General features: G+C 35.0%; 1 protein-coding gene across 1 annotated transcript; it reads left to right on the top strand.

Moving 5' to 3' along the window:
* Nucleotides 1–12,930: 12,930 nt before the first annotated feature.
* Nucleotides 12,931–13,449, top strand: LOC122583235 (secreted RxLR effector protein 161-like). Its single transcript, XM_043755660.1, has one exon. The coding sequence runs from the start codon at nucleotides 12,931–12,933 to the stop codon at nucleotides 13,447–13,449; it is 519 nt and encodes a 172-aa protein (XP_043611595.1).

The following is a 13,449-nucleotide window of genomic DNA, read 5'->3' as shown; positions in this document are numbered from 1 at the left end:
CTTTAGGACGGGTTGGGATGAGTGAGAGTTTAGGTTAAGGCTAATGTTATGTTTTATGCTTAATCTATGTTCATGTTAATTAGCCTTATTCCTTAATTTTTCGCTTCCTCCGTCGATAAATGTCTTTGTTGCTACGATAGATGATCTCCTAAGGTAATGTGCAACTTTCCCGGTCAGAATTTGACAAACTTGTATAATTGATTAGTGTGTGGTGTGTTGTGATTGAGTTTTATCCACTACGCCTTATTATGCGATATATGTGTTAGAGATCCAAAAATAGTGATAAATTGTAATTTAAGTTAGTGGACTTACTTGTTTTTAAGTCATAGATAAATGATTTCTAAGGATGAGGGACTAGATGTGTTAATTAGGATAATTGTATAGTTAGACTATAAATACCCCTCAACACCTTAGAAATCTTAAGCCTTTTCCCCATTCCATTTCATTCCTGTAATTTTACACACTCTTAATACCAATCTTTCCCCTCTCTCTCTAGAAACACACACTAAAACACCAAGAACACACACACAAATCCACCATTGAATCTGTGAATTCGGAGATGAAATCGTGTTAATTACATGTGGTATCAGAGCAAAACATCATTCTGATATCGATCCATTACTGAATTCAATCACAGTTTCATCAACAATTCAAAATCAAAACCGTTTTTCAAACCGTAACTTGTTCTTCATTTTTCATCGATAAAATCGCATAAAATCATAGATTTTTGTTTACAATTAGATTCCTGATAGTTTGAAACACATTCCTGTCAAGTTTCAAGTTCCAATTCGATCCACTACTCGAGATTGAATTTTGAGTTTTTGGCGCTAAAATTTGGGATTTGATTCTGTTGCGTTTTTAGCTGAATTTTGTTTAAGGATTTGTTGCGGAGGTGAAAACAAACGTTTTACAAGTGATTTCAAGTTCTAACTCTCAGTAATTCAAAAGTTATTGAAGTTTTTCTTAGTCATCAATGGAGTTTTCAAAAAAAGTTGATGAGATGATGAAGAAGATGACCACAAGACGATCTTGGCTAAGACGATCTTCACAAGATCATCTCAGCCTTTGAACCTTCATTTTCCAGTTTAATAAGTTTTGTGGCTTGTAGGACGATCTTCATAAGATCGTTCTGGCAAGTGGTTGTGGTGTGAAGTGTTTGGTTGCGGCTAACTAATCTGAAAGGATCGGTTTGGTCAATTCAAATACTTAAAAAAAAATATTTGAAAAGTGTAAGTTTTGTGACAGAAAGCTAAGATGATCTTGCCAAGATCGTCTCAGCTCACTAACCCTAGGAAGATCTTACCCAAGATCGTCTCAGTGTCTTTGTTGAAAGTTGCTGTGTTTTGGTTGTTTAATCGAAGTTGTTGTGATTGGGAATCACACACTTCCTGGGTAACTAATCTCATAGATTGGTTTTGCTCAAATTCATTCCTTCAAATTCATACTGAAACTCTGTCCAAGTGTTCTCAAAAAACTTAGGATTTTTTTTCTCCATCAAAATTTCAAAGCAACCAGGACGATCTTCAAATCAAGACCGTCTCATTTTTCTTACAAAATCTAAGACGATCTTCCTTCAAGATCGTTTCATTTCCAAATCTCTCATTTTTCAATTTTCATTTCAATTTCCTTTAATTCAATTTCAATTCCCATTTCCAAAAAATCCAAAAACATATCTCCATTTCAATTTCATTTCATACTTAGACAAATTCCACTGAATTTCTTCCAAGACAGTATTTCATTAAATCGTCTTACTTCTTTCTTCAAATCTAGGACGATCTTCCAAAACGATCTTCACCTAGAACGATCTTCACCAAGATCATTTCATTTCCTGATTTTTACAACTCTCATTTCATTTCAAGTTACAAATCAAATCTCTTTCAAATGGCTTCTCGTGAAGCATTGGCATTGGGTTCCGATACAAGACCTCCAGTTCTCTACCGTGGTTCCTATGGACTATGGAAGAAAAGATTTATGGACTATGTGGAATGTCAACCAAATGTTCACCTACTTAAAGATTCCATTCTTAATGGACTTGCAGTTCATCGCCATCCCACTACCGGTGCAATACTCTCTCTTGATCTTTTGAATGCTGAACAAAAAGATCGAACAGCTGCAAATAACAGAGCTAGATCATGCTTGTACAAAGCACTGCCAGATGAAATCTATGGCTATGTTGATTCTTATGATACAGCCAAGGAAATATGGGATGAGGTGGCAAGACAAATGGAAGGATCTGATGTAACTTCAACAATAAGATTGACAAATGTGTTGACTGAGTTTGACAACTTCAGCAAATTGCCAAATGAATCTCTAGAGGCTGTCTACTGTAGATTCTGCAATGTCATAAATGAACTTAGGAAGAACAATGTCAAGAAGTCAGAGATTGAGTTAAACATCAAATTCATCAAAGCTCTTGGTCCAAAATAGGAAGATTTTGGAACACAGATTAAGCAACATTAAAATCTGACCAAGTTTACCATCCATAATCTTCATGAATCTTTCAAACTCAATGAACATCAAGTTCTAAGCAAAGCTTCATCAAACAAAATGCCAGAAGTTGTATCTTCTGATCCTTTGGCATTGATTGTTGAAAAGAAGGTTTCTGAAGCTCTTAAAAGGCAAATGGTAGTTGTTTCTTCATCTGATGAGGAGGGAGATGATATGATGGCTACAAGAGGTGGTGTCTCAGATGAACTATATCAAGCTCTTTCCGTGGTAACTAAGCATTTCAAGAAGAAATTCTACAAAGCGAGGCCAACAAACAACAATCTCCGCACCTCTTCTACAAGTGCATTTCCAAAGAAGGAACAATATCATTCAAAGAGTTATGCGCATGGTGAAGGAAGTGGATCAAAGCATGGTGAGAAGAAAGAAGGATTTCAGAAACTAGCTATTGAGAAGGGGAAAACATCAGACAAAAAGTGTTACAACTGTGGAATTCCTGGTCATTTTGCTATTGATTGCAAGCAACCTCATAAGCGGAACTATGAGTACTACAAGCAGAAGATGTTATTAGCCAAGCAAGTGGAAGCCGGTCATGCATTGCTTGCTGAAGATGACAAATGGCTGTTGCTCTCGGATGATGAAGATGAAGATCTTTCTGCTAATGTTTGCTTTATGGCGAGGTTGGCCAAGGACAAGGCTTTTGAGGCTGAAAGCACTGATGATGAGTACCCAGATGATGAGGTAAATCTTAACTCTACTTTTTCATTAGTTAGAGATAAAAAGTCACTTAATTTAGCTCTGTCTAACTTGATAACTCATATTAAGTCTTTAGCCAACAAAAACAAAAAGCTGCAAAATAGTAATTCATTGTCTAAAAGTGAATTTTCAAAACTTCTTGGAGAACATTCAAAATTACTTTTTGAACATGATGCTATTAAACAAGACTTTCAATCATATAAAGACCAAGTGTTGGTTAAAGAATGTGAGTTGAATGCCTCTCCTGATTTTAAGTTATTACAAAAATGTCATAATCTTGAAAAGACCATTCAAGATCTTGAAAAAGCCAATCAAGATCTTGAAATTCAAAAGACCAATGAATGCCTTCGGGCAAATGCTAGACAAATGGATATTGATATTCTCAATAAGAAGCTTCAAGAAGCTAAACCAAACAATGATGAACTCGAAAGGAAGATTTCTGACTTAAATCATACTTGTTTTTTAAAAGGCGTTGAGATTGAAAATCTTGAAAAAAAAGTTGAGGAATTTAAAAAGAATATACTTTTCTATCAAGAGAAGTTATATAAAGTTGAACAAAACCCTCTCTTGGATTTCACTGCCTATTTTAACAAGTCAAAAATTGCAAAAGATGATCTTCTTCTCGGGTTGGATTTGAGAATATCACACCATTGCAAAAAGCCAAGGATGAAATAGAACCTTTGTATGATGAAAAAAATTTTCGACTTGGTATGGTACAACAATTTATTCGTCCATTGGATAACGAATTTGAGACTGATGAAGTTGAGAAACCAAAAGATGAATTTTTGGTTAATTATGATGCTCTAAATGCTTCTTACAAAACAAAAGAGTCTTCAATTTTTAAATTGGAAGAAATTGCATCGAATTTTCAAAACCAAGAATCTGTCTGTCCTCCACCTAAACCAACTAAAATGTATATTCCATCAACATTTTTGGAAAAACAAATAGAAGGTTTACAACAAAAGGTGGATTCTCAACAAAAAGTCATTGATCATCTCAAGTCTCAAAGTCCATATTCAGAGGATAAATTAGTTGTTGTACATGCTAAGAAAGTTTGTGAGAATGCTTCTACTCAAACTGACCTAATTGATTTAGTAGAACATTCAACCCAAGCTACTTGTGTTTCATCTACAAATTCCTCCACTCAGACCTTGACTGATTCTCTTGGATGTACTTATCAAGATACAGCTACCTTTATAGCTGATGATTATGTGCAATCTGATTTATCTAATGACGAACTTGCTCATAGTTTAGTTTTAATATGGTACTTCTATAGGTTTTTCACTTGTGATACTCTTGATGAGTTAGTTGTTCACCCTAAGCTTAGTGCTAGTATAGGTGTTGATACTTCTACTCAAATTTCTTGTGAAACCATAGATGTGTCAGTTCAAGTTGACCTAATTTCTGAGACTACCCATGATGTGAAGTTGGATCCCAAGATTCCTCATTTTTCAAAAATTTCAAAAGAATTTAAAACTAATCAACCTCCGGAGAAATTCTTCACAAAAGATGATTTTGATAAATTCATGGAGGGAGAATATGTTTTTGATTCAAAAACTGAGAAAAAAATTGAATCTACCAAAATCAAAGTTGAAACAAATGAGGAATCTCAAAACCCATTTCCCAAAGCTCCAACTTCATATTTTTCAAAGAAACGAGTTATTTCCAAACTCGTCAAGACTGAACCAAAGACTATCACAAAAATCAATAAGTTAAAACCAAAGTGTCCTACCCCGGATAATCATGTCAAAACTAAACAAGTTAAGACCATTCCCAGAACAAAGTACACCAAAGTGAAACTTCCAAAAGACAATCCCAATGCTTCTCCATCTAACTCTCAATCTAGTTCTTTACCTAAGGTGTCTAAGTCTAGCTCGGGGTTGCTAAATAAGGACACATCGAATGGTTCAACTAGATATAGGGATAGATATGGATGGTTTTCTCATGATAAACCAAAGAAGCAAGAAGTTTTCTTGCCTCCAAAAGAGACCAAAAAGATGAAAGTGTTTAAAACCCCTCGTTCTAATCTTCTTAGTTTCAATTCAACAAGTGGAAAGAGCATAAATAGATTAAAGAATGTGAGTTGGATGCCTCTCCTGATTCTAAGTTATTAATGTCACAATCTTGAAAAGACCATTCAAGATCTTGAAAAAGTCAATCAAGATCTTGAAATTCAAAAGACCAATGAATGGCTTCGGACAAATGCTAGACAAATGGATATTTATATTCTCAATAAAAAGCTTCAAGAAGCTAAACCAAACAATGATGAACTCGAAAGGAAGATTTCTGACTTAAATCATACTTGTTTTCTAAAAGGCGTTGAAATTGAAAATCTTGAAAAACAAGTTGAGGAATTTAAAAAGAATATACTTTTCTATCAAGAGAAGTTATATAAAGTTGAACAAAACCCTCTCTTGGATTTCACTGCCTATTTTAACAAGTCAAAAATTGCAAAAGATGATCTTCTTCTCGGGTTGAGATTTGAGAATATCACACCATTGCAAAAAGCCAAGGATGAAATAGAACCTTTGTATGATGAAAAATTTCTTCGACTTGGTATGGTACAACAATTTATTCGTCCATTGGATAACGAATTTGAGACCGATGAAGTTGAGAAACCAAAAGATGAATTTTTGGTTAATTATGATGCTCTAAATGCTTCTTACGAAACAAAAGAGTCTTCAAATTTTAAATTGGAAGATGTCATAACACGATTTCTGCTCTGGATTTGATCTCAACAATGGCAGATCAAGTGTGTGTGTTCTTGGTGTGTTTAGTGTGTGTGATTTCTTGAGAGAGAGAGAGATTGGAACGAACTGTATTAAGTGTGTGTCAAAAATGGATTAAAGGCTTATGATTTCTAAGGAGTTGAGGGTATTTATAGTCTAAATCTACAATTAAGCTAATTAACACTCCTAGTCCCTCAACCTTAGAAATCATTTCACCATGTCTTAACAACAACTAAGTCTACTAACTTAAATTACAATTTATCACTATTTTTGGATTTCTAACATTCTCCCCCTTAGTGATATATTGTAAGGAATGAAGTACGTGTTATTTTGTCTTGTAGAAATTAAGTTGATGAGCCCGATGGTGAAGACAATTGGTGTGATGAAACAAGTCTTCAAAGCTTTCTCATCGTCTCTGGAGAACTTGAATCAATCTTGCTCTTGGACTTCTCGAAGTTAAAACATGATGAAATTCTCAAAGTTCTTTTTGAACAGAGAATAAAATGAATGAGTCTAGAATCTTTGAAAATTGTTGAACCATGAATCAGAGTTGTCTTTTGAATTGCGGAAGGTATAAACTTGGCTTTGGTTCTTCAATCTTTGATTCTTGAATGAAAATTTGTTTCCTTGGAATAAAGTATCAAAAACTTGTACTCTCCCCCTTGATGTATGCATAGGAACATTCTTGAACAAGTGTAAATGAACAACTTGAAGATCTTGAATGAAATCTGTTGATGAAGACTCTTTTGAAGCTTTACTTCTTGGTCTTGAATCTTCCAATCAATTTTCAACTTTTCGTAGCTTTGATCTTTGTTACATTTAACTTGAACACTTTGGAAAGTAAATATTTGAATGAAATTTGGATAAATCTCTTATTAAGTGATCATGCTCCCCCTCAATTCATGAGTATAAACATTTTGGAGCATCTTTGAACATTTGTTCCATCTTGAGATAATATCCTCTCATCATTAGTCTCATTCTTATCTTTGTAATCATCTTGATTTTCTTTTTCAAGTCAAGAACTTAGTTGACTAAAAATGAACAACTCAAATCTGAAAATCTGAGCTCAATTGACTGAAATTCCATCAATTGCAAGTTTTCCCATCAATCCCATACACTAAATATTCTCTCTTATCTTTTATCCGTAACCTCCATACACTCACTACAACCTTCTTACTAATTCCATGTTTGCACAAATCAAGCTCAAAGGTTTTCTTTCTCAATCAATCATAATCTTTTTCTCCCCCTCATAATGACAAAGTTGGGAACCAATGTCATTATGCAAACATTGATTGATAAAATACGAAAAGAAATATCACAAGTTAAAACTAGATTTGCATGGAGAAATATCAAACAACAACACATCAATCCAATTCAATAGTCCCAACCCAAAGAATCCTAAGGGTAACTAAAATGTAAGGTTGAAGTTGTTGGTACAAATGTTATAGTATGGTGTTGGTGGTTTATGTGTTTGTGAAATGAAAAATGGAAAAACCGGATAAGGATGATCCGTTCAACATGTTCAAAAAATCAAAAAGATTAATGAAATGACTGATAAAAATATATGACATTTTTTGGATTTCCTATGTATCATTGAATTATTCACAAAGCAATATTCTAATATAGTTTGGTCTTGTAGCTTTTCAACTACGAGATTGCTTCAAAGAATAGAAATCATGGTCAATGTCACCTAAGGCGTTCGATAACCACAATCTATTATCCTTAAAGACTTTTAGGTAACATCCGAGGTTACTGACAGACTTCTCGTTCACTCGATAATTACACAAGTGTAATTATGAGACCTACGATCAACGTTGGAAAAGATGTTAGCATTGGTAGGATTTTCATTTGATCATTGTGGAATATCAATTAAGATATCACTACAAATGTTCCGGCTATATCACATAGATATGCAATAATATCATAAAGATATGACTCAAATGTGTCTTAAGAAAATGAATAAGGATCAAATTAATGATCAAACAAGATAGCTCTAGACACAACGTGAGCAAATGAAGTCGGGGACCGGAGCAGAGTGTCGCCCTTATTCAATATCAACATCTTCCAAATGAAGGGTCAATAGAAATGCGAAAATCTTCGTGAGAAATAAAACAAGTATTTGTTAAGAAACACTTGAGTGGTTCGGTAAAGATGTGCATCACTTCACTGGGTCCATGAAGTCTTTATCAGGATATCAACAAATGACATCCGATAGAAATGTGTTATACCCGGCGATTTGAGAAATTTAGTGAAGGGTGTCATTACTTTTAACCCTTTTCTCACAACATATCACCATAACCTCTCACTTTTCGACTTTACTCCCTCCATCCTATTTGCACGAAACGATCATCACTCAAAATAGAAGTGAATACTCCGGGGTTAGAATTCATCGGCGATGATGAAGTTCATGGAGTGAATGAATCGCTCATGTGCAAACTAAACACCGAACTTCAATTGATGAAAAATCATTTGAAAATCATCAAATGTGTGTAAGAAAATGATTTGAAAACACATTTTGAAGTTTTAAAATTTTTGAAATCACAAACTCCCCCTTAATCTATGCAAAGGTAGATCTTAAAAGTTTTTCATACAAAGATAGAGCAAAAATTGGTTTTTTTGAAGTCAAAAAGAGTAAAATCTTTATTGTGATATATACATGGAAAACAAAAATTTGAGAGTCTACAAGTGAACAGGATTTTAAGAAACACAAAGTTTTGCGTCAACAACAATGTTCATAGTAAGACTACTAAGGAGTACACAAAGGCGTTCAATCCTTCACATCTTACATCAACAAGTTGGATGCAAATAAAACATTTAAGCACATTTAACTCAATCAATTGTTAAAGATGAGACAACTAGGGAGTACACAAAGGTGTTCAATCCGTCGCTTCTCATATCAACAATTGAGAGTAAAAGAACGGGTTATACACAAAGTATGTATAAGCCATCTTGAAATAAATAAATCATTTCAGCACGGGTTACATACAGAGTATATGTAAACCTCAAAGATATAAATAAAACTATGAAGCCCGGGTTACATACATAGCATATGTAAGCCATTTAAAAAAATAAAGAAAATCTTTTTGTTATTTTTCCAAAATTTTATATTTTTGTATTTGATTTTTATCTTTTCAAATTTTGTATTTTGTTTTTCAAGAATGTATCAAGAACAAAATAAGTTAAGGTTCAAGATTTAACATGCCAAGCTTAGAGATAAGAAAGTTAAACCTTTTCTCATCCAATGGTTTGGTGACCAAATCTGCAAGCTGATAGTCAGTTCCCACAAAGTAGAGCTCGATGTCACCTTTCTCAATATGATCTTTGAGAAAATGATATCTCACATCAATATGCTTTAATCGAGAGTGGTTTACTGAGTTGACTGCAATAGCAATGGCACTTTGAGAGTCACAATAGATAGGGATATCTGGGCGAGATGCTGTAAGATACAACAATGAACCAATCATACTTCTATATCTCTTTTGGTCAAATGGTTTCCCATTTTTATCAGCATTAATATTTGTACGAGCAGCCATTGGAGTTGAAATTGAAGAACAAGTAGTCATATCAAACTTTTTCAACATGTCATGAATATATTTACCTTGTGATATAAATATACCATTTGGTAGTTGTTTGATTTGAAGACCCAAAAAATAGTTCATTTCCCCAATCATGCTCATTTCAAAATGATTAACCATTAGAGATGAAAAGTTTCGACAAAATGTTTGACTGGTTGACCCAAAGATAATGTCATCAACATATATTTGGACAAGAAGAACATGTTTACCTTGTTTAGGAATGAACAGGGTAGGGTCTATTGTGCCTTTGGTAAAGCCACCTCTAATCAAGAAAGTAGATAAGGAATCATACCATGCTCGGGGTGCTTGCTTAAGACCGTAGAGAGCCTTGTCTAACCTGTAGACATGGTTTGGTCTTTTGGGATCAACAAAACCTTCTGGTTGTTCAACGTAAACTTCTTCTTTGAGATCACCATTCAAGAAAGCTGTCTTCACATCCATTTGAAACACAGTGAAGTTTCTGAATGCGGCATAAGCTGAGAAAATCCGAATGGCTTCCATTCTTGCAACTGGAGCAAAAGTTTCATCGAAGTCAACACCAGGTTGCTGGCAATAACCCTTTGCAACTAATCGAGCTTTGTTTCTTACTACCACTCCATTCTCATCCTTCTTGTTCTTGAAAATCCACTTTGTTCCAATAGGTTCATCTTTTCTTGGATTTAGAACTAATCTCCATACTTTCAATCTTTCAAACTGAGCGAGTTCGTCTTGCATAGCTTTAACCCATTCTGGATCTCGAAGAGCTTCAGAAACAGTTTTGGGTTCAATGTTGCTAAGAGAAAGTGCAACAAGACACTCATTCACTGAAGTACGAGTAGTTACTCCGGCTTGTGGATCTCCAATAATTTTATTTGTAGGATGATCTTTTCGCATACGTGACCATTTGCAATCATGAGGAAGAGGATCTTGTTGATTGACATCAACATCATCATCATTAAAACCAGAGTTTTGCTGAGAGATGGAATCATAGTTTGGTAGAACAGCTTCCTCGTAGGATGGATGATCGAAATCAAGAGGCACATATACATTTGGAGTGTTCATCGGATTGATAGTCTGGGTATATTGGGTAGGTTGTTCTTGAACATTCACTGGAGAAGAATTATCAAGAGAGGTTTGAGAAGAAGAATCATTAGAAGAGGATGAAGAACTACTACTTGAAGAAGTAGCTTTTTGCTCAGAAGAACTTGATGATGATTCATGATAGTTCTCAGGAACTGGATCATGGTTCGGAATTGGTTCAATGATGACTTGAGGTTCTTCATCATGAATCGGTTTAGAATTGTAGAATTCTTCAAAAAGAATATCTAACTCATCACATGTTGGAGCTGGAAACTTCTTGAATTTAGATGCCAAAGTAGAAGTTCTTGATGAAGTACTTGAATCACTTGGATCATAACTTGTTGGTAGCAAACTTTCTTGCTCAAAGATCATGCCTGACATCTCATCAAACCAAACATTCATGGTTTCTTGAATTGTATTTGTTCGACGATTGTAGATTCGGTAGGCAATCAATGTCTTGGAATAACCAACAAAGTAACCTTCATCACCTTTCTTCTCGAACTTTCCAAGATTCTCCCGATCATTCAGAGTATAACAAACACACCCAAAGATATGAAAATAGTTGATGTTGGGTTTCCGTTTGTTAACAACCTCATAAGGAGTCTTCTCAAAACGCTGATTAACAATGGACCGATTATGAGTGTGACAAGCAGTGTCAACTGCTTCAGCCCACATGTTAGAAGGCAACTTAGAATAAGCAAGCATGGTTCTTGCAGCCTCCACAAGCGTTCGATTTCTCCTTTCAACGATACCATTTTGTTGTGGGGTACGAACCGCAGAGAATTGGTGTGTAATGTCTTTGGATTTACAAAATTCATTGAACACAGCATTTCTGAACGAATGTAACGAACTGGAAGTTGAAGATTTACTTGAGTAGAAGTGATGAAATCGATCAGAATTTGAGTTGTTTCATCTTTGGAGGCAAGAAACTTGACCCAAGTATATCTTGAATAATCATCAACAATAACCAAGATGTATCTCTTCCCATTTCGGCTTTGTACTTTCATCAGTCCACAAAGATCCATGTGAAGCAAATGAAGAGGTGCTAATGAATTAGGAGATTTCTTTGGTTTATGAGAAGCTCGTTTAATCTTCCCAACAGCACAAGAAGGACACACATGCTCACTTTCATACTTATAGTCTGACATAGAAGTAAAGCTTCAAAAGAGTCTTCATCAACATATTCCATTCAAGAGCTTCAAGTCATACAATTATACTCGTTCAAGAAGCTCCAATGCATACATCAAGGAGGAGAGTACAAGTTCATGATACTTCATTCCAAGAAGATGAATTTCACTCAAGAATCGAAGATTGAAGAACCAAAGCCAAGTTTATACCTTCCGCACCTCAAAAGACAACTCTGATTCATGGTTCAACAATCTTCAAAGAATCAAGAAAGAACACACACTTGTTCTCTGTTCAAAAAGAACATTGAGAATCTCTTCATGATTTAACTTCAAGAAGTCCAAGACCAAGATTGAATCAAGTTCTCCAAACACTTGTTTCAACAAACCAATTGTCTTCACCATCGGGCTCATCAAATTCATTCCTACAAGACAAGATTAACACGTACTTCATTCATTACAATATATCACTAAGGGGGAGAATGTTAGAAATCCAAAAATAGTGATAAATTGAAATTTAAGTTAGTGGACTTACTTGTTGTTAAGTCATAGATAAATGATTTCTAAGGATGAGGGACTAGATGTGTTAATTAGCTTAATTGTATAGTTAGACTATAAATAGTCCCTTAACACCTTAGAAATCATAACTTTAACAACAACAACTTTCATTCCTGTAACAAATTTACTCACACTTAATCTTAATCTTTCCCCTCTCTCTCTCTCTAGAAACACACACTAAAACACCAAGAACACGCACACACAAAATCCACCATTGAATATGTGAATTAGGAGATGAAATTGTGTTAATTACACCAGGAATTGGTGCATGTTACTCAACCGCCAGGGTTTGAAGATCTAGATTATCCTGATAGAGTCTATCGACTGAATAAGGCATTGTATGGATTACATCAAGCTCCTAGGGCATGGTACGACAAGCTGTCGAAGCATCTTCTTGAAAATGGATTTTTAAGAGGATTGATCAATAATACGTTGTTTACAAAATGGAAAGGAGAAGATTTCCTACTTGTACAAGTTTACGTGGATGACTTCGGGTCATCAGACGAAAAGATGTGCAAGCAGTTTGAGCAGATTATGAAAAGCACATTTGAAATGAGTGCTATGGGAGAGATGAACTTCTTTTTAGGTGTGTAGGCTGAACAGAAAAAGGACAGATTCTTCATTCATCAGACGAAGTATGCACAAGATATTTTCAAACAATTTGGAACGGAAGATACTTCACCGATGGATACTCCTATACAAAAGAACCATCAACTTGGGATGTTTTCCTTTAATGATCCAGAAGCTGATCCTACTCGTTATAGGGCCATGATAGGTTCCTTGATGTATCTTAAAGCATCAAGACCAAATATCATGTTTGCGGTTTGTATGTGTGCACGTTATCAGTCATGTCCCAGAGAAAGCCATATGAAAGCAGTTAAGCGATATCTTCGCTACCTCAAAGGGAAACCAGTGTTGGGTCTTTGGTATTCGATTGGGGGAGACTTTAAGTTCATAGCGTCTATAGATACTTACTATGGTGGCTGCAACTTTGATAGGAAATCGACTTCAGGTGGATGTCAGTTCTTAAGGGGGAGATTGGTTTCATGGCAATGTAAGAAGCAAACTTCGGTTGCAATCTCGTCTTGCGAGGCAGAATATATGGCAGCTGTTAGATGTTGTTCACAGGTTCTATGGATTCAGCAACAACTGCGCGATTACGGTCAAAATTTCCTTTGTACTCTCATAAAGATACACAATTAA

The sequence above is a fragment of the Erigeron canadensis genome, chromosome 9, assembly GCF_010389155.1.
Source record: "Erigeron canadensis isolate Cc75 chromosome 9, C_canadensis_v1, whole genome shotgun sequence".
In the NCBI taxonomy this organism is placed as follows: domain Eukaryota; kingdom Viridiplantae; phylum Streptophyta; class Magnoliopsida; order Asterales; family Asteraceae; genus Erigeron; species Erigeron canadensis.
The sequence above is the reverse complement of the archived record's forward strand: the minus strand, read 5'-3'. Positions and strand labels throughout refer to the sequence as shown.

Coding starts and splice junctions, on each gene's coding strand:
- LOC122583235 (XM_043755660.1), top strand. CDS start 12,931: ATGGATACTCCTATACAAAAGAACCATCAACTTGGGATGTTTTCCTTT.